This window comes from Globicephala melas, chromosome 11, assembly GCF_963455315.2.
Source record: "Globicephala melas chromosome 11, mGloMel1.2, whole genome shotgun sequence".
In the NCBI taxonomy this organism is placed as follows: Eukaryota; Metazoa; Chordata; class Mammalia; order Artiodactyla; family Delphinidae; genus Globicephala; species Globicephala melas.
Window position 1 is genome coordinate 98,203,093 of NC_083324.2, and position 25,203 is coordinate 98,228,295.

The 25,203-nt window shown below is 46.9% G+C and overlaps 1 protein-coding gene across 1 annotated transcript in view; it reads right to left on the reverse strand.

Moving 5' to 3' along the window:
* LY86 (lymphocyte antigen 86) overlaps positions 1–21,698 on the reverse strand; it is a 49,609-nt gene extending 27,911 nt beyond the window's left edge. The window contains exon 1 of the mRNA XM_030881491.2: positions 21,539–21,698. Within this exon, the coding sequence (XP_030737351.1) occupies positions 21,539–21,665 (127 nt within the window). The 5' untranslated portion in view covers positions 21,666–21,698. The remainder of the gene's footprint in view (positions 1–21,538) is intronic.
* Between the last annotated feature and the right edge of the window lie 3,505 nt (positions 21,699–25,203).

Consider the following 25,203-nt stretch of genomic DNA (forward strand, 5'->3'; position numbering starts at 1 on the left):
ACTCTGGCGCTTGGCATGCTCTATACCAGGGGTCCCCAACTCATGCGCTCTGGACCGATAGCGTCCAAGGTCTGTTAAGAACCGGGGCCACGCGGCACGAGGTGAGCGGCGGGCAAGTAAGCGAAGCTTCATCTGGTGCTCCCCATGGCTCCCATTACCGCGTGCACCACCCCTACACCCCCAAACCCCCCACCCCCTGTCTGTGGAAAAACCGTCTTCCACGAAACCAGTCCCTGGTGCCAAAAACACTGGGGACCGCTGCTTTACACGACATTATATTTTCCTGTAAACCTCTACTAGATGCTTCAAGGCAGGCTCCCCTGCTTCAGGGCCCAGCATAATATCTTAAGATTATACTAGGTTCCAAGTAGTGGTTTGTTGAATGAATAATAGAGGTTATCTGTAATCAACTTGTGCAGAACTTTAAAGCCAGATTTCTCAACCTGGTCACTATTGACATTTTGGGTCAGAAATCTTTTTTGGGGGGTGGCTGTCCTGTGCAGCAACACCTCTACCCACCAGAAACCAGTAACATCCCAGCCCCAATTCCAGCCCAAATAGGTTACAGACATTGCCAAATATCCCCTGGGGGACAAACTCGCCTGGTGGAGAACCATTGCTTTAAAGAATTGCTTTCTCAATTGCCAGACAAATGCCTCAGAATCACCTACCAAAATTCAAGACAGTGGGTTGCATTTTTAAAGGAGTTCTCCTTATACAGTGTAAGAATTGACTGGGGGCAAGGGTGGGGGGATTTTTCCTTGGACACTTGCCTCAGGTAGTTTTGAGCACATATACGTTGGATTATCCGAATGTGGATTCTCTGAAAGAATAAAATGGGAAAGTTACTGAGAGCTGGCGTTCCTGGGCTTCGAGCGCAGAGATAAATGTTTCTTCCAGACACTTGAATGTATAGCAGTGAATGGACTGAGGAAAGAGGCAAAGCTTCATAGGAAAATATATGACCTGTTCATGGAAAATATGTTTTCCTTTGCCTCTAAGCTATACCCCCTTTCTGTCTGTTCTGTCCTCATGTGTGACTTCTGCCTAAGAGAGGCCCGCAGTTACAGTGGGCGAGGCCGATGCGCCGCGACCTGCCCTGCTGTCCACACACACCAGGGACAGGTGTGCCTGGAAGGCAGACTCCTCCAAACGGCTGACAGGAAATCCCTCGGTGGGTGGGGAGAGAGGCTGGGGAAGCAGCCAGCGGCATCTGCATTCCTGCTAAGGGCAGTCAAATGCGTCCTGGAACTGTTTCATGCGCCTTCATGGAGTAGCATAGACTTGGATAAACGGGTAAGGTTTAGCATGTGCAGGTTCTTTACACATCTCAGCTTCAGAGCCATTCTTGGGCCTTGAGTTCTGTTCGTTGCCTGTGCTCTCCCTGGCAGGGCTGGCCCTGGGCAGTTGTCCAGGAGAGGATGAGCTGGCCTGGGGTATTTCTGGCCAGCGTTGGGCTCTCAGCTGGAATCAGGGAGAAGAAGACAAAACTCAGCCTCTGGAAGTGCAGTTCCTCCCCGAGGATGGCGGGGCCGAGGGCCTGGTGGGGCCAGGAGCCGGTGTGTCTCGGGCGAGCCACGCATCCCTAGGTCCTCGAGTCCGTGGTTGTTGCTCTGTGCCCTGTGTCCATCCTCTGTGCTGCTGGTTTCATGGTTTGAAGGACAGAGGACGGGGGGCTGTCTCTCATGCTGCGAGTCTCATTTTCCAATTTCATAGCTCTGCTTGAGGCTTTTACAAAATTTTTGTATTTCGAAATCATTATATTCTCACAGGAAGTTGCAAAAAGATAGAAGTTTCAGGTACCCTTCACCCAGCTTCCCCGCCACGGTGACATCTTACGCATAGTACAGTATCAAAACAAAGAGACCAATGTTGGTACAACCCACAGGGCTCTTTCAGATTTGACTAGTGTTATTCACACTTGTTCACGTGTGCGCACGTGTGCTTGGAGTTCTATTGCTTAGGTTTTAAATATTGTTGCAAAGTGGGTGAAGAATTGGCTTTCCTGCTCCCGTGGTGGGGAGGGTGGAATTCCGACAGCAGTGTCACCCTGAAAAAGAGCTGACACCCCTCCGGCCTCCCCTCCACTAGCCTTCCCCACATTCACGTCCAAGTCCATCCAAGGCTGTCCACGACCTTCCTGCTGTGTGAAGGTAGCCTCTCTCTCTTTCTCCTTCTTTCTCTCTTTCTCCCTCCCACTCCTTCCCTCTTTCTCTGTGCTCCCCTCCAGCACTTAGGTGGGCTACATCCTGAGATCCAGAGCACTGACTTTCTTCTAACATCCCTTAACCCACCCATCCCTTAACCCATGACTTTAGGAGCTGATATCGCTTCCTCCGTGTGCTGTTGGCAGAAAACAGGCTGCTCCAGGGGAGTTCGATATTCCACGGCATGTTTTATGGCACGTTTCCAATAGAGGCATGGCTTGGGGAGGGTAGAGAAGGACAACAGAGACAGCGGAGGGACTTACTGTCAGCACATCGCTCGGATGCACTGGTGAAATCGACTCTAATGGTTTATGGAGAGAAGAAAAACTTGGGCAAACAGAATGTGAGCAAAGCTGATCTGCTTCTGGTTAGTTAATAAAATAGCACTGGATAGCTTCTTGCTCTTTAATAAAACCCGATATATTACAGTTTTTCAGAGAAGCAGAAGCAATAGGATATATAGAGATGATATCTAGCTAGCTAGCTAGACATAGACACAGATACAACACATAGAGGGTATTTATCATGTACATATATAGAAATATAATATATATAATATCTATCGAGAGATTTATCTTAAGAAACTGGCTCATATAAGAGGGGCTGAGGGTGAGAAAAAGCCAACTTAGTTTTTAGAAGTATTATAGATAGGGCTGTCCTCGTCCCAGGGAAGCATAGAGAGTGAGCCAGAAACGGTGCCTGGGGAGCCATCGATGGTTCTAGAGGAAGGGCGTGACAGGATCTGACCTGTGCTTTCGTTGCCTGCGATCAGTTCTCTCCTTTCTGTCCAAATCCTGGCCTCTCTGGGAAATGTTGCCTTGTTCCCCCAGCTTCTTTCTCTCTGCCCCTACGAACTTAGATCTATGCCAGTTACTTAGCGTAGACTACCTAGTATTCATACTACATACACACTATCTTATATGATACTGTCCTTCCTCCTCAACCAAGGTCAGGCCCAAGAGGATGGAACTTTTCCCTTATGTATCATTCTGTTATATCCTCTTATATTTTTGATTACTTTCCCCTTCTCACTGCGTCTGACCTCATGTATCTCCAGCGCAGGTGCTAACTCAGAGTTGCAGGATAAATGGCTCTCGCTTTATTCTCTACCTTTTGAAACTGTTTACCTCTATCTGCAGCATGAAAATTTGGGCAATTTCCAGTAAATGAGAGACGGCTGGATCTCACATAGGAAAACCTTGTTCGTCTCTCTCCTGCCTTTTGTATCTTCACAATCCGGCTCAACCACTCTCCTCCCAGGATGCCCTGGAGTTTCCAGATCTGTCCTTCCTAAGGTCTCTCATGCACGGCTCGCTCTGTACGTCTTCATCATACCTTTATCATCATGAAGTGCGGGAACTCTTGCTGGTTTGTATCTCGCATAGGTCGACGACACTAGGGTATAAGCTGTGGAGGTTAGGAATTCGGTCTTATTTATCCATCCTTACATAACCAGCATCTAGTACTGGACATGCCCACGAATCTCAGCTGGTTGGACAAATAAATGAAAAGGAGAGAAGGTTGGGCAGTTTGATGACACCAGGAGGGAAGCTGGGCTTTCACGTCCATCTGTGATGGGTGCCAGGGATCACTTGGGAAGCCTGAGTTTTGAAGCCAGTGATTGATTTTCCCCACACTTGGAAGGCTCTTTGGAAAGGTGTTAGTACATATTAATTCATCATCATCATAACCAGGGTATTTGCCTTGGCACTTAGGATGGAGTTTCTGAGTGTGGTTGAAAATCTAGTCCCAGGCCAAATATTAGCAGATGTACCTCTACTATCTTTCAGAATTCTTTTGCAAATAAAACAAAACAAACAGACCTTGCTTTTGACTTCTTCTTTTAGGTTGGGTGAGCTTGTACTGCAAGCTTGTACTGTTTACAGTACAGACCTGGTTGTGCACGGATCTGAAAGTTTCCTTTCTTACATGGCAGTATTTTCATGGGGGGGGGGGTTTAATTTTCTTGTGTGATTCCTAGGATAACATTCAAGGGTCATTATGGATCCCTAAAAAATATGGATGGGGGGGAAGTCTTCGGTGAGAAGCCATTGCTGGAAATCCATTACCATGGCAACAGAAAATTAATATCCTCTTTTTTGTCCTGGATGCGTTGTGGTGTGTTTCTTCCCCGTTCCCTCATCCTCCTTCCCTGCCACTGAAGAGAAAGAAATGACTAACAAGGTGGTAAATGTATTCTAGCTAGTTGTTCTGTTATTTCCTGATCTTTCCTTTTTTCTCCACCTGTCAAATCTTATTACTATAGAATAGCACCGCAAAGCTCCCTGATGGGCTATTATATTTCAAATAGTAGTAGCTCTGCCCCCATTCCAGTCTCTTTGGTCAGCATTTCATTGGGAACTGACTCACCTGGCCAAAGTTGGGTATACAATCTGGCTTTCTGTTTCTTCAACTTGAACGTGTAGAGTGGGTGTTTGAAAATGCTTAAACATGGTCCCTGATACCCAACACGACCAAAATGCATGAACACCATCACAGTGGAACAGCTCCTGTTTGTAGCTGTACAGAGGGCAAGAATTCCTACAGCCCGCAGGCTGCCTGGTAAGCCTGGTGCATGCATTTTTGCGTGTGAAGGTAGGTTTGGGCGGCCAAGTTCAAAATTCTGGATCCCTCACCTTGTCTGCTTCTAACTGCAAAGGAAATCGGCTTCGTTGGAACTCAGTATTGATGGAGAAGGGGTGTGAACCTGCATCCTCTTTTGGCCTCTGAATTCCACTCCCCAGGAGTAACCTGTGTTTGGCTTCCACGAGCTTAGGGGGAGATGGTTTTTGTGCGATAGTATACGCATTAGAGACCAAAAGGAGAGACATGGCAATGAGGATGAGGGTCCATCCAAAACACCTTGCCAAATGTCTCAAGGAAAATAACGACCCATTTGAAGCTATTAAGCTTGATCTTTTGCATCTCAAGTGTAGATGGACAATAAACACTAAATGCAGTTTTATTGTGTGTTACCAAGGGGGTGTCACGGCGCCACAAAACATCTTAACATGAGCGTACGAGCAGACTTGAACCTGTCTTACGGGTGACAGTGCATCTTAGCGGCTGGAGAATGGGAACTGCAACTTAGCCTCTCATTCATTTACTGAGCACCCGACACATGGCAGGAAGAACACTAGGCCTTGGGGATACAAAGACAAACCAGAAGAGGCTGCTGCTTTCACCTGGAGCATAACACTTCCATCACCCAATTACGATACTACGTGGCCCAAACACAAACTCAAGAAAAGATACACGTACACTCTAAATCTCTCATTTTATAGTCAACATAGAGTCAAACTGTCTTCTGCATGCAAGACGTATCTCCCATGCTCTCACTCCACACTACCTGGCCTGGCCCCTTTGCAGGTTAAACACAATCTTAGTAACGCTGTTGTTATTCACTCCTTCAGCTACTACCACCGCAATGTCGGTACCCAATGAGAGTTTCCACCAGGATGTCTTGTACTGAAATCCGGGAAGCAGGATTCCGAATTCCCAGAACTGGTTCACCACTTATTCTTGCATGTCTCACATTAGGAGATGGAACCAGAATGAATCTGCTGGATGTCCCAGCTTTGCAGTAGAGCTCTCCCTGATGGGAAGGAGAAGGATGTTTCTCATTGTGTGGCATGGACCACCCAGGAACAGAATCCCGTGACAGGAATGACATAGGTCTACAAGCACTCACTGGTCGATACTGGAGGAGAAAAGAACCAGCTGCCTTTAGTTTGGATCCTCTGCCAGCAAAATAAATTACTAATTAAGAAAAGGACTCATTTCTCTGCTTCCTGAATCAACACAATCCTATTAGTTTCCTCCTGTTTAGAGGATTAAAAATACTTTTGCTAAAAATATAAAAATAATTCTGTTGGAAGATTGCAAACTGACATGAAAAATAAGATGGAAACCTGACTTCAGATTAATAAATGAGTCACGCACTTACTGAATAACCACAGACTACCTGCCCCAATGACCTGCACACAAGTTCAGTGCAGCATGTGAGCTGATCACTGCAAAGTTTCAAGCAGACCTGACTCAACACCTCACCCATCTCCTTCACGCCATCATTGGAACCATTTGGATATCGTTCAGCCTTTTTTTTTTTTTTTTTTGCCATCTGTTCATGTGTTTTCAGAACATAGCATTTAAAAACTGTTATTGTATGGAAACATTACTAGACAAAACTGGTTAAACTAGAGAAATTCTTCTACATACCTTTGCCTAGGCTTAATTAAGCCTCAGAGAAATGGAAAGAAAAGTCCTGGGTTGGGAAGCATTTTCTGACATAAGGAGACATAAATAATAGATGCTCACAACCGTTTGTAATTGTGAAAAATTGGAGGCAACCTAAATATTTATTAAAAGGAGAACGTATAGGGGCTTCCCTGGTGGTGCAGTGGTTAAGAATCTGCCTGCCAATGCAGGGGGCACGGGTTCAATCCCTGCTCCGGGAAGATCCGAAATGCCGCAGAGCAATTAAGCCTGTGCGCCACAACTACTGAGCCTGGCTCTAGAGCCCGCGAGCCACAACTGCTGAGCCTGTGTGCTGCAACTACTGAAGCCCGTGCACCTAGAGCCCATTTTCCACAACAAGAGAAGCCACCACAGTGAGGAGCCCGTGCACCACAACAAAGAGTAGCCCCTGCTCGCCTCAGCTAGAGAAAGCCCATGCTCAGCAACGAAGACCCAACAGATCCAAAAATAAATAACTAAAATAAATAAGTTTAAAAAAAGATTAAAAAAAAGGAGAATGTATATAATTTTAGTCTATGCAAATAATGATATATTCTACATCTGTGAAAGTGAATTAACCAAAGCTACGTATGCTAGCTATCTTTTGGAATAATATAATACACTGATTTCAAAATAAATTGTTAGTTCAACTCCCATTAATTCCAATAAATTTTAATTAGGTTTTTCTATGTTGACAGTCATATTGTATGCATATAATAATATTTTGTATCCTCTTTTCAAATCCTTAAACATTTTATTTACTGTGCTGGTGAGGGCCTTCAGTGTCATGCTCAATATAACTGGTCATGGTGGGTGCTCTTGTCTGGTTCTTGGTTTTAAAGGGAATGTTTCCAATGTTTCACCATTAAGTGTGATGTTCACTGTAGATTTGTATTTTAGGTACATTTCTTTAAAGAGCAGAGAGCTTATTTTTAAAATTCAATCTGGTAGATCCTCAAAAAATTAAAAATAGAACTACCATATGATTTAGCAATTCCACTTCTGGGAATAGATCCAAAGGAAACACAAACATTAACTCGGAAAGATATCTGCACCCCCATGTTCACAGCAGTATTATTTACAATAGTCAAGACACGGAAACAACCTAAATGTCCATTGATGGATGAATGGATAAACATTTTATTATAGTTATATATATGTAAGTTATTCAGCCATTAAAAACTGTGGGATAATAATGGTTGTTGTTTTAAACTGCTAAGTTTTAGGGTAATTCATTATGCAACAATAGGAAACAAATACATTCCTGTTTCAAATTAGATATTATTATCATTCATTGTTTCTTTTAATGTATTAATTCTTTTCTCCTATTCCATCTTGCATTTCAGAACTTATTTCTGGGAACATTTTATTTCTTTCTGAAGTATCCCTTAGAACAGTGGCCCCCAACCTTTTTGGCACCAGGGACCGGTTTTGTGGAAGACAATTTTTCCACAGATGGGGTGCGGGGGTGGGGGGAGTGGGGGTGGGAGGGTGATGGTTCAGGCGGTAATGCTAGTGATGGGGAGCAGCAGATGAAGCTTCGCTTGCTCACCCGCCACTCACCTCCTGCTTTGTGGGCCGGTTCCTAAGAGGCTATGGACTAGTAGTGGTCCACGGCCTGGGGGCTTGGGGACCCCTGCCTTAGAAAGTTCCATTACTGTAAGTCTTTTGGTGGCAAACTCTAGATTTTGTTTGTCAAAAAAAGTCTTTAATTTCCTCTTATTTTTGAGTGGTAATTAGTTAAATAGAGAAGTTGAAGTCGATTGCTGTTTTCTCTTTTCTCTGAGTATATTGCTGTTGCTATATTAAAATCTGCTATCAGTCTAAATATAATTTTTTGCTACATGATTTCTCTTGCTATATATTTATACCAGTTATTTTTTTTTCCTTTGTTAATTTGTGGTTTTACTCCGATGGGTCTAGTTGTGGAATTCTTTTTATGAATCCCACATGGGAATTGTTGTGTTTACTGAATTTGAAGATTCATGTCTTTCATTAATTCCAGGAAATCCCAGTACTTTTCTTCAGAAGTTGCCTTTTCCCTATTATCTCTGTTTTGTTTTATAGCTGTAGCTCATATCTCTCGATTTCTCCATGACGCATTTTGAGTCATATCTCCAGACCTTTCATCCAGTTCATTAGTTCTCTCTAAGCTATTTTAAAATCTGTGTTTTAACCTAGCCATGATTTTTTTATTTCAACAATTAAATATTTTATTTTAAGGGCTTCTCTGATTCTTTCTCAAATCTTTCAGATGTGTTTTTTTACATTGTATTTTTCCTGGCTCATGTTTTAGATTCCCTCTTTTATTTCTTTAAACAAATGACATGTTCTCAGTTTTATATTCGGTATCTTATATTTTCCAAATCTAATACATATAGGGCTATAATTTTGCTTTTTGTTTTTCTGCTGACTTTCCCTCATGGTGGCTTATTTCCTTGTGCTTTTAAATTTTGGATCTTGAGCTCAATCTTCAGAAATCATGTGAAACCTGAATTGAGAGTATGTATTCCTCCAGAGAAAGTTTGCATTTTCTTCTGTCAATATGTCCCAGGTATTCCCAGTCAAGACCCACTTTAATTTCATTTCTAGGCTTGGATCATGAAGGGAATATACATTTTTGTATATAGAGGTTTGAGCCCCAAACCAGTGGTGATATCAGGTCTGGAGTTACTGCTCCTCAGGGAAGAGTTACTTTTTCCAGAGGCCAAGCAGAGTCAGATAAGTTTCTTTGTCTTCCATTTTGCTGAAGAATGTGTTTTTGTTTTTTTTTTTTGTCCACTTTTAATTGTGGCTATAACCCTTTGACGGTCCTTGTTTCATGATGGGATTGATTTCCGTCTTGCACAGCACAGGGCAGGGCATGGTTGCCAGGCTCTCACAGAGCCATTGAAGCCACATTCTGGCCCACGGAGTCAAACACCTGTTCTGAGGACAGACATAGCTTCGGTGCTGGCTTTCCACTCTGCTTTTGTGCTTTCTTTTAGCTCTGGCTCTTGGAAACATCCCGTTCTTTCATGCAAGCTTACCTATGCATTTAAAAAGATTTGTGTCACATTGTACCCAGATGTTTTATAGCAAGACAGTTTTTCATGATGTGGAGACCAGAAGCTTGCCCGTTCCATCTGCAATGGCCACTTTTTGTGGGTTGTCTTTGTCTCTGTTTTGTCAGCGTCTTCTTCATGAATGCTTTTGTGTATATGAGAAGTTCCAATGCACAAAGGGGATTTATTCTCTCCAAAGCCTTCCTGGAGATACCTATGACTGCCTGAGGGCTTTCTCTGGGTGTGGGAGTGAGCTTGTTCTATACACTGTCAAGCCAGTAGTGCTGGGGAGTCAATGTACCCAGGAACAACCATGACAGATAGAAGTTGCTAGACCAATGCCCCAATTCCTTCTCCCTTCAGACCTGACCACCATAAGGCATGTTTCACGGGTCTCCCAGGGGTCCCCAGAAGGACCAGGCTTCAGTTGCCCACAGTGGTTACCTGGATTGGCTTCCTTTTCTTCCCTGCCTCACTTTTTCACTCTCTTCTGGTTCTTCCCAGAATCATTTCTTAAATAAATTTGCACTCAATTCCTGTGTCACTGATCATTTCTCAGGAGACTCTAAACTTAACACTTAAACTTATTCCTCTACTTTATAATGAATATTGACTATGTATATGGAACTAATTGTTGTGGTTTCAAAGACAAATGCAAAGAAATAGTTTCATCTTTAGAGTAGTTTATATTCTAGGCCTCCTGCTTTCTAGCATTTTTTTTAGAAATACACATTTTAGTGAAGTTTGTCGGTGGCAAGAAGCATTTCAACAGATCTGGGTCAAAATCTAACTAGCAGTTCCAGGTGTTTGGATGATGATGGAAATAGCACGGACTGGACATACTTGAATACTTGATTCTTAGGCCAGCAAGAATATTCCAAATTGAGTAACTGGTTACCTAACTTGTACATATTTGGCAATCTTGGGGATCCATGTGGTGACGTCACTTTGATACAGAGGATAGTGCTGTTAAAACTGAACTGTAAGATGGTTTTTTAGAGATACTCTGAGTCCAGGAAGGGAAGCCATTCGGGTCTAGGTAGCAAAAAAAAAAGGCATAACCAGACTAAAGTCTCCCCTCTCTACAGCAGAGGCCATAAATGGCTAGAGCTTGATTTGCTCCTAGCTTTCAGATGTGTTTTTTGGCCTGCACAATGTTTAAAAGCACTTAGGCTATAAGTGTCCATCGACAGATGAATGGATAAAGAAGATGTGGCACATATATACAATGGAATATTACTCAGCCATGAAAAGAAATGAAATTAAGTTATTTGTAGTGAGGTGGATGGACCTAGAGTCTGTCATACAGAGTGAAGTAAGTCAGAAAGAGAAAAACAAATACTGTATGCTAACACATATATATGGAATCTAAAAAAAAAACAAACAAAAAAAAAAACAAACAAAAAAAACGGTTCTGAAGAAGCTAGGGGCAGGACAGGAATATAGACGCAGACATAGAGTGTGGACCTGAGGACACGGGGAGGGGGCAGGGTAAGCTGGGACGAAGTGAGAGAGTAGCATGGACATATATACACTACCAAATGTAAAATAGATAGCTAGTGGGAAGCAGCCGCATAGCACAGGGATACCAACTCGGTGCTTTGTGACCACCTAGAGGGGTGGGATAGGAAGGGTGGGAGGGAGATACAAGAGGGAGGAGATATAGGGATGTATGTATATGTATAGCTGATTCATTTTGTTATATAGCAGAAACTAACACACCATTGTAAAGCAATTATACTCCAGTAAAGATGTTAAAAAAAAAAACACTTAGGCTAATTGCTGTATTCATAAATTAGGAGGTTGTCCTTCTAGATTAGGAACTTTTCTTCTGAAAAAGTATAACAGAAGGTTAGATGTCCCAGGTCCCACAATCCCACACAGCAATCGGATGGAGCTGAATAGTAGTTTCCTCCTCGAGATGAGAGGAGAGCTATAGTCCCTGTAACTTCCTATTGTAAATTACAACTGACCCACTTCCTTCATAATTTGCCTTTTCCATGAGTGTATTTGAGCGTTTGAGCCGAGCTCTATAGCTTCTGGAATGGGTGAGATGTAAGGAAATGATGAGTTTTGCAGGAAGGGAACCATGGTCTTCTCTCTGTCACCGCTTTCCAGAATTCTGAAGGTCCGCTCCCCCAGGAAGCCAGCACCGCTGAGACTACGAGAGCAGGCAGTGTTTACACACTCCTAGCTCATTATTTTGGCTCCCAGCTCTAAAACCTCAGACATAATTGGACACTTGATACTTGCTGTTCAACCACTGCTTCAAGTAAACCGAGAGCCATTGGCAATTTTCTTCATCTCCTCTAAATGACCCCTCTCACTGTATTTCTGACATTAGGGTGGTAGGTGTACGTTTCCAGCAATGCTGACAGGCTGGGTTAATGCATAATTATGCCAGGATGGCATCACAATGACCCAGCAAAACACTCATCAACTGATGAAAGAGCAGCAGGATACAGGGAACCCTGTGAAAGCAAGGGGCTGAAAAGCTCTTCAGGATGTATAGGTCAAGTTTAAGTACAGAGACCTCAACTTGCTGACCCGGTGCCGCCAGGCCTAGGATCAACTGATTGGTAACTCAAAACCTGCGTCCTGGCTGGTCTGAGTGATAGTATTCATCTTTTGTCTGGAACATACTAGACAGCTAGGAAAATACTGCACTAAGTATTTTTATAACTCCAAGAAAAATAAGAATACAGGGAAGAATAAACATCAATGTAAAGATGATAAAGAAATAAAGTTAAGTGCATAGTACCGATATTTTGACACTAGTTTAAGGAAAGGGTCATAGTAAATGGAACAATCACCGCGATAATTTGTGCTTGCCTTGCCTCTGCCTTTAAAGATTTTAAAGCATTTAAGGAAATCCGCTGTATTTGTTTCCATGCTTAAGAGAATTCTATTAAAAAATTTCTGACCCATGGATATATGCCTGCAATAAAAGTAATTTGTTAAATTTACAAAGTTTTGATTTATTAATTATGCAAGTAGAGTTTAACTGTTTAAAGGGCTATTTTTAATTCAGTACGGGAAGCATGAAATTGAGCACTGAAACGTACAGAGAAGCCCTCCGAATAAGAAAGTTCCCAGCTACGGGAAAGGATTCTAACGGTGAACAGGCAGAGGGAACCCTGATCATTCTCGTCTGGATTTGTCCCCGGGGCTGGCGCAGTTCCCACCTGGCCAGAGGGGAGATGCCAGGCTTCAAATAAGGGAGCCCACTGACCTCACTCTAGGTCCCCAGACAGCCTGTGTGAATCTCCCACTGTTAAGTTGTGCTTGGAAGCAGCGCTTTCTGGGCTAAGGGTCTTTTTCATTTTCCTCCTGGCCATTACCTCCCGGCCTGGTTACTACTTCCTTCTGTTCCGGAAGCGGAGAGGCACCGCAGGGGAAACGGGCGCAGAATTTCAAAAAGGCACGGAGGCACAACTCGGCCTTCTTGGATCCCTCACAGGGAGGCCAGCAGACACAGGCTTGCCCATTGCCCACTGCGCAGGAATCACCCCGGCCGCACCCAGACGCATGCGCGAATTCTATAGCGCTTGTTTCCCGGGAGACCCCAGAGTACTTCCAGGGATGCCCACCTGGCTACTCTAGGACCCCAGAATGAAATACTAGATCAGGAGCCTGGGCTGTCACTTCACAAGGCATCCCAGAGAAGGAACGCACGCTAAGCCAGATGGCACAGAGTTCCTGGGTGGGTGGCCCTTTTCTTTCAATTATCCTTTTCCCTGAACTGTTGTATAGGGTTGAGGTTTGGAGGGTGCCCCCGCCGCCACTCCCCACCTGTATGCTTGACCAGCACGCCCCTGCTTTGTGCCTTCCGACTGCTCTCACCAGTGATGCTGAAGGCGCTGCCAGCCTGGGGCTCCTGGGTGACGGGAGCCCGGTACCTGCCGGGCTCTGCCAGGTGCTCCAGCGAGAAGAGCTGGAGCTGGGAAGGGGGCTCTCTCCTTCGCTTTCCTCGGCCTCTAAGAAAAAAGCTGCTTTGGACCCGCGCTGCCCCTTCTGCCGGCCTAAGTCTGCAGCCCGGCCCAGGACCTCACACTGGCGGCTGCTTTTGCAGTGTGTCCTCTGCGTTGTAGTCTTTACCAAAATAGCTGCAGAGCTGGAGGACGGTCCCCACCCACCCCCCCCCACCCCCCCCCCCACCCCCCGCCCATCGGAACTCTCCAAAGAGGCTCCTCCCCAAACTCGAGCTAAGCTGCCCCTCCGATTTTGCCTGAGGATGGAAAGAGCCTCTTACACTCACAGACTCTTGGGTCTTTTGTCTCCATAGGTCCCTATTCAGTAAGTTACTCAGCATCTCTTAAAAAGCTCTTAGGAGAAGTAACACCACCTTGGAGACTTGGCCATAAATGGTAACAACCAGAGGGAAACAGGGAGGAACACAGGGTCTCTGGCAGAAGCACATCTGTGGGCTGGGCTGTTTCCCCTCCAGCTCCTGTCCAGTTTTGACTTTTTCCTGTTCCCATTTTTCAAAATCTGCATCTCAATGTTGACATTCTTTTTTTTTTTTAATCAACTTCCTGTCTTTAAGTTTGGTAGAAAGGCCCCACTCTGCTCAAGGCCACTAGCTGTTGAATCCTGCAGGCCCTAAGTTTTCCCTTTGAAGTTGCATCTTTGTTTCTCTGACTGTTTACTTTTCTTTAATTGCCCAGTATTTATATCCCTATTAATCTAGGAAAATAAACAGAGAAATTGCTTTCTGCGTGTAATTTTTTAAAGTATTTTTAAATGACTACATGGCGTGTGATGTTTTCCATTCATATTATTATTTTTTGATGTCATTGCTTCTTTTGTTTGTTTTATGCTCCGTTTACTGAAGAATTATTAGGCTTTGAGGAAAGGAGGTTTTCCCCCTCCCTTTCCTTCCAGGCTGTTTAAAACAATTTTTTTCCTAGGATATTTTATCAAAGTCCTTCCGCTCTGCAGCCAAGCCATTGCGGTTCACCCTCTGCTCGGAAGGAAATGTGGCCAGCGTCGCTTCGCATTCTTAGAGTCTGATGCATTGTCCTGTGTGACTCTCCTTATGGCTTATTCAGGCGCATGTGACCTGATTTTGACTTTGTCATTAAGGACTTTTTGGAGGTCAGATAAAGTGAAACTGAGTTGGGCAGAAGTGGACCAAGCTGATCCCTTCAAGGGGCGAGAGCCGGTGTTGGCTGCAAGTTTGAATCACAGTGATCAGATGCCATGGTCCCCTGACCCTAGGACATCCCAAGTGGCTGGTCTGTCCCACAGGTACCACCCACAGCCCTCAGCTTACTGCCGGAGATGGGGCTTCCCCCAGCTTCTTCACAGAGGAAACTGCTCTCGGGTGTGAGGGAAATAGGGTTTCCCTATGAGGTGAGCATGACATCTGCGCAGGAGGGCTCTGCCGTCAAATATGTTGTTCTCACCCATAGGAGAATGGCCTTTCATTTGCTTCTTTTAATTTGGGAGGTGTCATTTCCAGACACCTTGCCGCAAAAGAGGACTTGGTACCCAAGGCTGATAAACACAGATGTGAGTTTCCTTGTCTTCTGTGGCTGCTACAGGTCCTGGTGGACACCTGGGAAGAGCCATACTGGCCCAGCTCGCAACTTGTGCGGAGAGGGGAGACTGGTGGGGAGGGGTGGGAGGGGGAAACCACCCTTGACTCAGAAGACAACTCTCTCTCCTGCCCAGCCCCCTTTCTCCCTGTGTCTTCCTTCCCTCTCCCTCTCCCCCCTCCTCTTTTTCCTCCTCCTTTTGCTAGTACTTAGGGTTTTCACCTCTTCACCCAAAGCCTTCGTTTTTCAGCTGTGCCTTCTCCCTGTCCCCACGCTATGTTTCTGGGGTCAGCTGGCATGGCTTTTACTCCATATTAGAGTTCCGCGATAACAGCTTTAGGTCACCGGGCATGGAGTCACTTAGGTGTATCAAGGGCTCAGGTATGTTACTTTGTTAAGATATTTAATATATATGTGCTTCTGTTTTTATATCTGGAAAATGGAAATACACACCCTTCATACCTCCTAGGGCTATTCATGAGGACTGAATGAGACCTTACAAGTGGAAGAACTTTATAAATTGTAAAACGTTATTCAGAAGCAGGAGATTGTTATGGCAACCACGATTCTCTCAACGGGATCCTACAAGTCCTTTGCAGTCGTGGTGGTTTTGCTGCCAAGTTCACTTGGCCATGGAGTTTCTTTATGGCTAGAATCATCCAGAAGACCCAGGACTTGAGGCTCTGATCTGGTGAAGAGCTTGAGAGGTTCTTTCTGACCTTGACTAGGGAGCAGCAAACTTTTTCGATGAAGGGCCAAATACTTAATATTTTCGGCTGTGTGGGCCCTCAGTCACTGTCACACTCCTCACTGTGCCATTGTGGCACAGTTCCAAAACACTTTATTTGTGGACACAGAAATGTGAATTTCATATAATTTTCACATGTCACAAATATTATTCTTCTTTTGATTTTTTTTTTTTTTTAGCCATTTAAAAATGTAAAAACCATTCTTAGCTCGTGGGCTGTTCAAAAACAGGCAGCAGGTGGGATTTGGCCTGTGGGCTTCCTTTGCTGACCTTTGCCCTAGACGACCCCCAGGAGCCAAGTGAACGGCCAGGTTGACTGTGAGCATCAGAGAAACCAAAAAGGGGACATGAAGTGATTTGGGCATGTGTCACAGGTCCTTTACTATTTTTTTTTTTTTTTTTTTTTTGTGGTACGCGGGTCTCTCACTGTTGTGGCCCCTCCACTTGCGGAGCACAGGCTCCGGACGCGCAGGCCCAGCGGCCATGGCTCACGGGCCCAGCCGCTCCGCGGCATGTGGGATCTTCCCGGACCGGGGCACGAACCCGTGTCCCCTGCATCGGCAGGCAGACTCCCAACCACTGCGCCACCAGGGAAGCCCAGGTCCTTTACTTTTTATGACTCTCTCTCTGCCTGGTTGACGTCAAGGCAGGTTAACTGACAACACTGAGGTGTACACTCAAGGCTCTTGCCAGAAAACACAACTTAGATCTCTGCTCTCCAACCCTTATCAAAAACCCCATAACAGCAGGAATGGCCACAAGAATGGTATTTACGGATGGGTCCTGGAGCACCTGCGGCTCACCCGTTCATATGGGTGTCCAAATTCCCCTTGAGCAACCCAGACCTGCAAGTGCTGTATTCAAGGACGGTTCTACTGTGGCCTTTTGCAAAATCGATCCTGAGTTTCATTTTGGTAATGAGCCCCTGGTCTACACTGAGGGGCACCACAAAAAGCCATGGATGTGAGTCACTGTGGCATCTCTTGTAGAGATGTTCTCCAGATGCCACTTGCTCCAGGGAGAAATGCTTCTCACAGCTTATTCCAGGGTCAGGAAAAGCTGGACATCTCCTTGAAAACTGGTTTGACTTTGTAAACAGTGTAATTTCCTTGTTTGATCTGGCTTCAGGGGAGCTCAGAGTCAAATATACCTCTTGTGACGGTGAAATATCTTACAAGTCAGCAGCAGCAAAGATTTACTGAGCATATAGTATGTGCTCAGCACTGTTCACACAGTCCTTTTCACTCAATCCTCACACAGCCCTGAGATGCCGATAAAATGATTAGCCCTATTGTAGTGTGCTGGATAATTGTTCCCAAAGATATCCATGCCCCGATCCCCAGAACCTGTGAATGGTACCTTAAGTGGCAAAAAGGACTTTGCAGAAGTGATTAAGCTATAAGGATCCTGAGGTCGTGAGATTATCCTAATCACAAGCGTCCTCACAGGAGGGAGGCTGAGGGAGACTTGACACGGAAGAAGGAAGGAATGTGACAGCTGAGGCCAGGTGCAATGCTACCGGCTTTGAAGATGCAGGAGGGGGCTGTGGGCCAAAGGATGCAGGGAAGCAGCTGCAGAAGCTGGACAAAGCAAGGAGAGGATCCTCCCCTGGAGAGTCCAAGTGAGGGTGCCCTTTGACCAAGTGAAACTGACTTTGGACTCCTGGCCTCCAAAACTCTAAAAGAATCAATGCACTTCCTTTAAAGCCACCAAACACCAAGGAAACCCACTTTACAATCAAAGACAGGAAACAGAGAGTATTGCCTAGGGGTTGGAATGATTCCAGACCCCAAGCTCCTATCCCTCAGGCCGCTGCCCCCTCTGTTGTAACTGTCCTGACCTCCCCAACCCCCCGCCTCGGCTTTATTATTCCCCTCCCCCTCCCCACCCCACCGCTTCCCCTACCGTCTAGTTCATCTTCCGACCACGTGCACTTTGGTGATCCACGTCACATCTTTGTGTGGTAGAAGCAGCACCTCAGTAAACACATTGGTGGACATTTGGGGCATGTATGTGGGGTGGGGCCCCTGGGCTTTTTCTAGCCCTGGAAATTGTCTTATGATTTAACAAAAGAAAGGCCCCTGACTGCGTTTGTTCCCCCTTTGGCTTTTATGAAGACTGTCCCTCTCTTCTTTGCTGCAGCACTAACGGTTGGACAGAGCAGAACTTCTGCTTTTTCAGACACTTTTGCTCACTTCCTGGTCTGCGTTCAGAGCCCCATAACTGATTATGAAATTCTTTCATTCACCTCGAGGATTGTTGTCTTATTCAGAACAGTTTCTAGCTGAAAATCCCCCCTCCCACTAAAATGATAAAACAAAAAGAGAAAGGAAAAATGAAGGATTTTCCGCGCTAAACCCAGAAGACAGTAGATCCTTTATCTTTGTCAGCTGATCCTCCCACATCTGTGCACATGTCGGGACCCCTGATGTGCCCAGGGATGTCTAAACCCCAGGCCTGGATGAAGCATCACAACTGAAGGACATGCTATGTCTGTGTCATCAGTGCGAAGGCCTCGAGGGGCTGCCCCGCTGTGAATCCAGCTGCGGAGGCGGCACCTCCATCTGCGGAGGGGTATGCAGCCATTCAGTCCCCGCTAGCTCAAAGGCTCTCAAGAGAGGAGGGAGGCCCATCCCTAGAGGAGCTCCCAGGACACTGCTTTCCTCTCTGCTGATCTCAATGTACACCAAAGATTCCTTCTGACATGAAGCCTGTTGAAATTCTGCTATTTATCTCCCATGATTTCTTTCCTGGATGATTGATTCTCTAGGCTACAAATCCTGCCTGAAGCCTCAAACAGTTTTCAGTCTCATATCCACGCTCCTACCCTTACCCGAGGAATCTTGCCAAAACGCAATCCTTTCCTCATTGCCAAAAGGACACAGCCCAACCTTGTCTGGGTCTCTTGGTGTATTAGTCAGGGCTCTCCAGAGAAACAGAACCAATGGAATTACATATAGGCCTCTATTCTAGAAAGAGAGTTATTACAAGGTGCCAGCTCACATGAGGATGGAGGCTGAGAAGTCTCACGATCTGCCCCCCGCAGATGGGGCAGGAAGGCTGGTGGTGTCGTTTGAAGCCTGACAACCAGGAGGGCTGCAAGTGGGAGATCAGGGCCCCAGGTCTGCAGCTGGGCAGAGAGTGAACTCAACCTTCCTCTGCCTTTGTGTTCTACTCAGGCCCTCGCAGGTTGGCTGAGGCCCCCTCACATCGCCGGACCATGTGCATTACTCAGTCCCCTGATTCCAGTGTTAACCTCGTCAGGAAACACCCTCACAGACACACGCAGACATGAAGTTTAAGCAGCTATCTGGGCATCCCGTGGCCCAGTCACACGGACACTAAAATTACCCATCACACCCGGGCTCTGCCCACATCTCCCACCTCATCTCTCCCCCTCCCCCACGTCCCAGCCCTACTGCAGCTCCGTAAACTCTAATCCTGGGCACGTTTCCCGAACTTCACACACGCTGTTCTCTGCCGCAATGCTCCTTCCCGCTGCCCACCTCCACTCCATTGGCCTTCTGACAAAATTCTAGACGGCAGGTGATTCAGAGTAGGCTCTGGAGTCAGACAGGCCTGGGATCCATTTATTTTAATTCCACAAATATTTACCTAACGCCTCTTCTATGCCACTGGGGATGCAATTCTGCTACTATTACCTTTGTGGCCTCGGAAAAGTTACCTGACGTCTCTAATCCTCAGTTTACACATCTGTAAATGAGAATAACTCTTAGGAAGCCCTTAGCGCGGTGCCCGGCACCTGTAAGCGTTCTATGAACATGAGATGCTATAATTACTGTTTGTATCATCCTTTAAGGTTGAACTCAAGCTTGATGACCTTTCCCCAATGGATTTAGGTCCCAATCTCACCCTCTCCGACCATCATGTCCCCTGGTGCCGGACCTGTGCCTCTGTTGCAGCCCTTCACACACAGCCTGTACCCTGGTGCCTGTCTCATCCTCCCACCACTCTTGGACTAGGACTGCGTCTCCGCCATTCCTTTTGCTGAGTGCCCGGAGCAGCGTTTGTGCTCAGCATTCATTGACCCCACGGCGCCACCACCCCTTCAGAGGGAGGAGTCTTCCCTGGGCAGGTGGGTGAGAAGCTCTCACCCTTTCCCTTATACATCTGCTCCTCTCGTCTCTCATGGCAGGGGCTTGCCAGGCTTGGACGAATGCTGCAGGCGTCAGGCTGGTCTGAGGGATCGACCAGCCATGGCAACCCTTCACGGGAGGGCGAATTGGAAAAACAAATCCTGAGCAGGGCATTCATCTCGAGTCTTGCTTCGGGTCCTGCATCTGAAATGAACAGACAGAAAGCATCCCATCCCCGCAGGCAGAGCAGGAGTCCGGGGATCAACACTTCCAGCATCCAGCCATTCCTTCTCTTTTACGCTAAAAAAATGTGTGTGTGCATTTCAATGTTCGATGTTCCTTCTTTTTAAAAGAGTAAAGTGTGGACCTCTGTGAGGCAGCTCCCTGGGTGGCAGCCGTAGGGATCAGCTTCTGCTCAGTGTAACATCTACCCTACTCCTCAGCTTATCATGCAGCCGACTTGGGTGCTTAAAGAGCATCTCTGTTCCACCTCCTACAGTGCAACAGCATTCTGACTCCTGTCTACCTCCAAAGTGGCCTATTTCACAATGTCATGAGCCAGTCCCCCTAATCTTCATTCAAGCTGTGATCCTGAGACTGGGCTGCTTTCTGGCCACTCAGGCCCCCTTTATGGACTGAATTCCCCAACCCCATCCATATGTGGAAGTCCTACCCCTCAGTACCTTAAAATATGGCAGTATATGGAGTAAGGGTCTTCAAAGGGTGATTAAGGTTAAACGAGGTCATACTTGTGGGCCCTGATCCAATATGACTGATGTCCTTATAAGAAGAGACACAGACATACTAGGAACATGTGGGCACAGAGCAAAGACCAAGCAAAGACAGGAGAAGAAGACGGCCGTCTGCAAGCCAAGGAGAGAGGCCTAAGGAGAAACCAACCCTTCCGACACTTGATCTTGGACTTGCAGCTTCCAGAACTGTGAGACGATACACTTCTGCTGTTTAAGCCTCCCAGTCTGTGGTGTTCTAACAGCTCCAGTAGATGAATATACACTCCAAAGCCTCGGTTCCGACACTGATTACGGCAGTTCCCAGCATTCTATTCATTAGATTGCAATTTTGGCTGGTATCTACGTTTGCCCCATAGGGTAACGTAGCTCATTCCCTTTTGTTATGTCCAGCCCTAGAGAAAATCCTGGCATCGGCAGCTGCCAGATAAGTGTTTGTTGAATGAATGAATGATGTTGCTGCTCTGATAGAAGCTCTGGGAGTGTCATCAGGAGGACAGGAGTGTTCTCCTTTGGCGTAAATGACCTTTTCACTCAACTTGCAAATGAAATAACTTGGCAAGGTGTCCCGGGCGTACAATCGAGGGAGGCGACAGAAGCATCTCTTCCTGATCTTGAACTGGCGATGTTTCACTGTTTGGTAGACTCCCCGGTCAGTCTGTCCTTTTTCGGGCTCTGTGATGTTAATGAATTGCTGTATTTAGACTCTCACTGTCTTTTTCTGTTCCTCTTGCCATACTCTTAAGCTCTCTCCCGGCCGATCGCTGCTTCTGCCCAGGGCTCCCAGGGGTCCTCTCAGACCTGTTTGGCCACTGTCCCCCTCACCCTTCCCCCACCCCAACAAAACACTCCAGCAGCTCACATCTGTGGGCCTTAATTTCCCCATGAACAGAAATGGACATTCAGAAAGCGCTTACCGCAGCTCTGGTAGAGGACTTGCAAGCTCTCATCCCTGCAGGCCGTGTGTGTGGGCCAGGCTTCCCCGCCACGGCCCTGGGGAGACAGCAGAGTCCAGACAAGAAAGGCGGCCATGAGCACCTGCATGGCGAGGTCCTGTGTGTGACCAACAGAAGAATAACTGGCCCAAGAGAAAGAGCCCTCAGGGTGCTCCCCCTCCTCTCATAAAGGGGTGACATGTTCAGTTTCACTTCTCAAATTTGATGCTCCTTGGGGAACCACTCTGAGAAGCAAAAGGCAGTTAGCTGAGGCCTCTGAATGCTGTTCCCCAGAACCTTTGGCGCTTGAATCAACGGGTCAGGCTCGTCTGGGTCCGGGGTGGCTAATGTTTGACTTTCTGCTTTCAAAGAGAGGGGCTAGCAAGTGATGCAGGACCTTACAACTGGGCCCCCAAAGAGCCCTCCTTCCTGCCCCACCCTCCTTACAGCCCTGCCTCCCGGGTGGGGCAGAGAACTCAGGAAAGCGAAACCACAGGCCTCCACAGGCTTTCCATCACTGGGTCCCCTGTTCCCAGGGGCCTCTGATGTGGGCTGTGGCCCAGGGGCCTGGCTGGGGCCGGCCAGCAGCCTTTGGCATTTGGGGGGCTGCAGAAGGACATGTGGGATCTGGAATTAGGCTTTTGCCTTGTTGGCGCTTTTCTCTGGCTTCAGCTCCAGGATTAAGATTTCAGAAGCGACTGTGCAGCCGGGAGGACAGGGCAGTGCTCTGGGGGCAGTAGCTGTGGTCTCTGGAGACGAGGTGGAGAGAAGAGCCCTGAGAAGCGAGCTGGGTTCTATTTCTGGGCTCAGCTTGGTGGGAAGGGTGAGGAAGGACGGGGAAGTGAGGGCCTCCCTTTGAAGACCTGTTTTGGTCAGTGGCAGGATTATTAATGTCATGTCCCACTTCCTTTTCAAAGCCAAGAATCTGTCTCTCTATCCCCCTTCCTCTGCGGTCCTGCATCGTGACGGCAAAGTTTCTCAACCCTAATTCCCCACCCCCAGCCCCAGCTCCACCGTAGTTTAAGAGAACCAGAGTCAGGACCAGGGCCGGCAGATTTTAGAAGCAACAGAAAACACTATTTCCCTCGGGAGGAAAAGCGTTTCTCTGAGCGCCCTGGGTAAGTTCACGATTTCTGCCCATGGCTTAAATAAGAATTAAAGGCCTTTCCAAACTTGTTTTTGTAATAAGCGGAATTTAATTATCCGTGAAGACAAACAAATAAGTTGACTTACTTGATGGACACTTCGGATTTCTAGGGAGAGAGCAGGGCATAGTCACCTGGGGATTGATTTTTTTAAGTTCAGTGACATTGGCTTTTAATAGCGATTCTCAAAGTGCGGTTCCTGGACCACAAGTATCAATTCCACCAAGAGTTTGTTAGAAATGCAAGTTCTTGGGCTCCACTCAAGACCCACTGGAGCACGAACTCTGGGGTGGAGCTGCAGATGTGCTTTAATGAGCCCATCACGTGGGTCTGACACACGCTCCAGCTGAAGGACCCCTGGCTTTTGTGAGACTCAAGGGGAAATTAGAGCCCCGCCCGAGAGGCGGGTAAGTTGCTGTAAGAAGAGACAAGGTAGCCCCATCTAGTCTGTGTGGGTGGGAGGGCGGATGGGCTGAGAACAGGAGCTCAGGGGGTGAGAACTTATGGGGAGGGCCGTGGGCTCCAGAGGAAGCCTGAGAGCGCCGCTGATTCCAGGACAGCAAGGTGGAGCCTGGCTTTCCCGAGGGACTTCTGAGAGCGCCTTGTTGAGACAGCTGTGAACAGTCAGCCAGGGGGGCAGTTGAGGCCACGCCCCTCGACCCCGCAGGCAGCACCGCCCACCAGCTGAAGGACCTCGGAGCGCGGGGCAGGGAGCAGAAACCCAGGCAGAGACCACGAGCGGCCCCAAGAGGGAAACGAGATCCTCCTTTTAGGGCCGGGCGATAGATTTTTGTAAATCAAAGGACCTAGCCATGAAAAGAATCATAATTCAGGGGTTGCACTGACGTCTAGAAATATGGACTCTGGTGACGCGGTAGCTCTGGAGGAGTGGTTCTCAGACTTGAAAGGGCATCACCATCGCCTGGAAGGCTCATTCACACAGATTACACAGTCTAAGAAGTCTGGGGTCTGGCCTGAGAACCTGATTTCTAACAAGTTCCCAGGTGAGGCCACTGCTGCTGGGCTGGGGGCCCAGGTTTGAGAACCTCTGCTCTAGATGATGGGATTTGGTCTGCTGCAGAGTGTACAATTTTTAAAAAATCATCTAAGTTCTTTTTTTTTTTTTTTTTTTGCGGTACGCGGGCCTCTCACTGCTGTGGCCTCTCCCGTTGCGGAGCACAGGCTCCAGACGCGCAGGCTCAGCGGCCATGGCTCACGGGCCCAGCCGCTCCGCGGCATGTGGGATCCTCCCGGACCGGGGCACGAACCCGCGTCCCCTGCATCGGCAGGCGGACTCTCAACCACTGCGCCACCAGGGAAGCCCCGGAATAGGCCCCTCATCTAAGTTCTTAATAAAATGTTCTTCTGCTAAACGACAGGCAACATTTTGTAGAACATGTAGCACATCTGTATAGGAATAGGAATAAGCCACTTTCTCTAAGGAGTTCTGCTACTGAGAGCCGCGATTGACCTGAAATCATCAGATACGGCTCGCCTAGCTCAATCAGCACATAGTGTCTTGAGGAGTTCTTTAATTAGGAGCTTCATGAAGACAGTAAAAGAGTTAGCTGAGAAGGTCTTGTTCCCTAACTCTAAAATAAAATTAGGATCAGTTTATGATGGTTATTTAAAATATGGTTACATCTGTGTAAATGGAACTGAATATACCATCAGGCTCTGGTGTAGACTTCCAGCCCCTGAGCATGTCCTGCTGAAGAAGCTGTGCTGTTCTGTCCCGTTCAGATTTCTCTTCTACTCTTTTAAATAATCCTCTTCCTCTGTGTCTCAAGCTGCTTTCTTTCCACAGAGGTTCGCTTGGGGATGCCGCCTTTCTTTTCTTGCCAGGTGGAAACGTTCTCGTCAGGCTGGCTGTCACTGACAGTGTTCTTAAGAAAACTCTGATGTTTAAGGAGAGGCTTTAAGAATAAAAGGGAGGCTGAGGGTAAGAGTCCAGCGACATGAGGAAGTGAGGGTGAAGCTCCTCCACAGGAGAAGATAAGATTACAGGTATATATGGAATCTAAGAAAGAAAAAAAAAAAGGTCATGAAGAACCTAGGGGTAAGACGGGAATAAAGACACAGACCTACTAGAGCATGGACTTGAGGATATGGGGAGGGGGAAGGGTAAGCTGTGACAAAGTGAGAGAGTGGCATGGACATATATACACTACCAAACGTAAAATAGATAGCTAGTGGGAAGCAGCTGCACAGCACAGGGAGATCAGCTCGGTGCTTTGTGACCACCTAGAGGGGTGGGATAGGGAGGGTGGGAGGGAGGGAGGCGCAAGAGGGAGGAGATATGGGAACATATGTATATGTATAACTGATTCACTTTGTTATACAGCAGAAACTAACACACTATTGTAAAGCAATTATACTCCAATAAAGATGTTAAAAAAAAAGAACTATGCAAAAAAAAATATATTACACCAGGTTACTGGATTATGCTGCAGAGAGCGAGGGAAAGGAGAGACAAAGGAGTGGAGGGAAGGAGGGAGACGT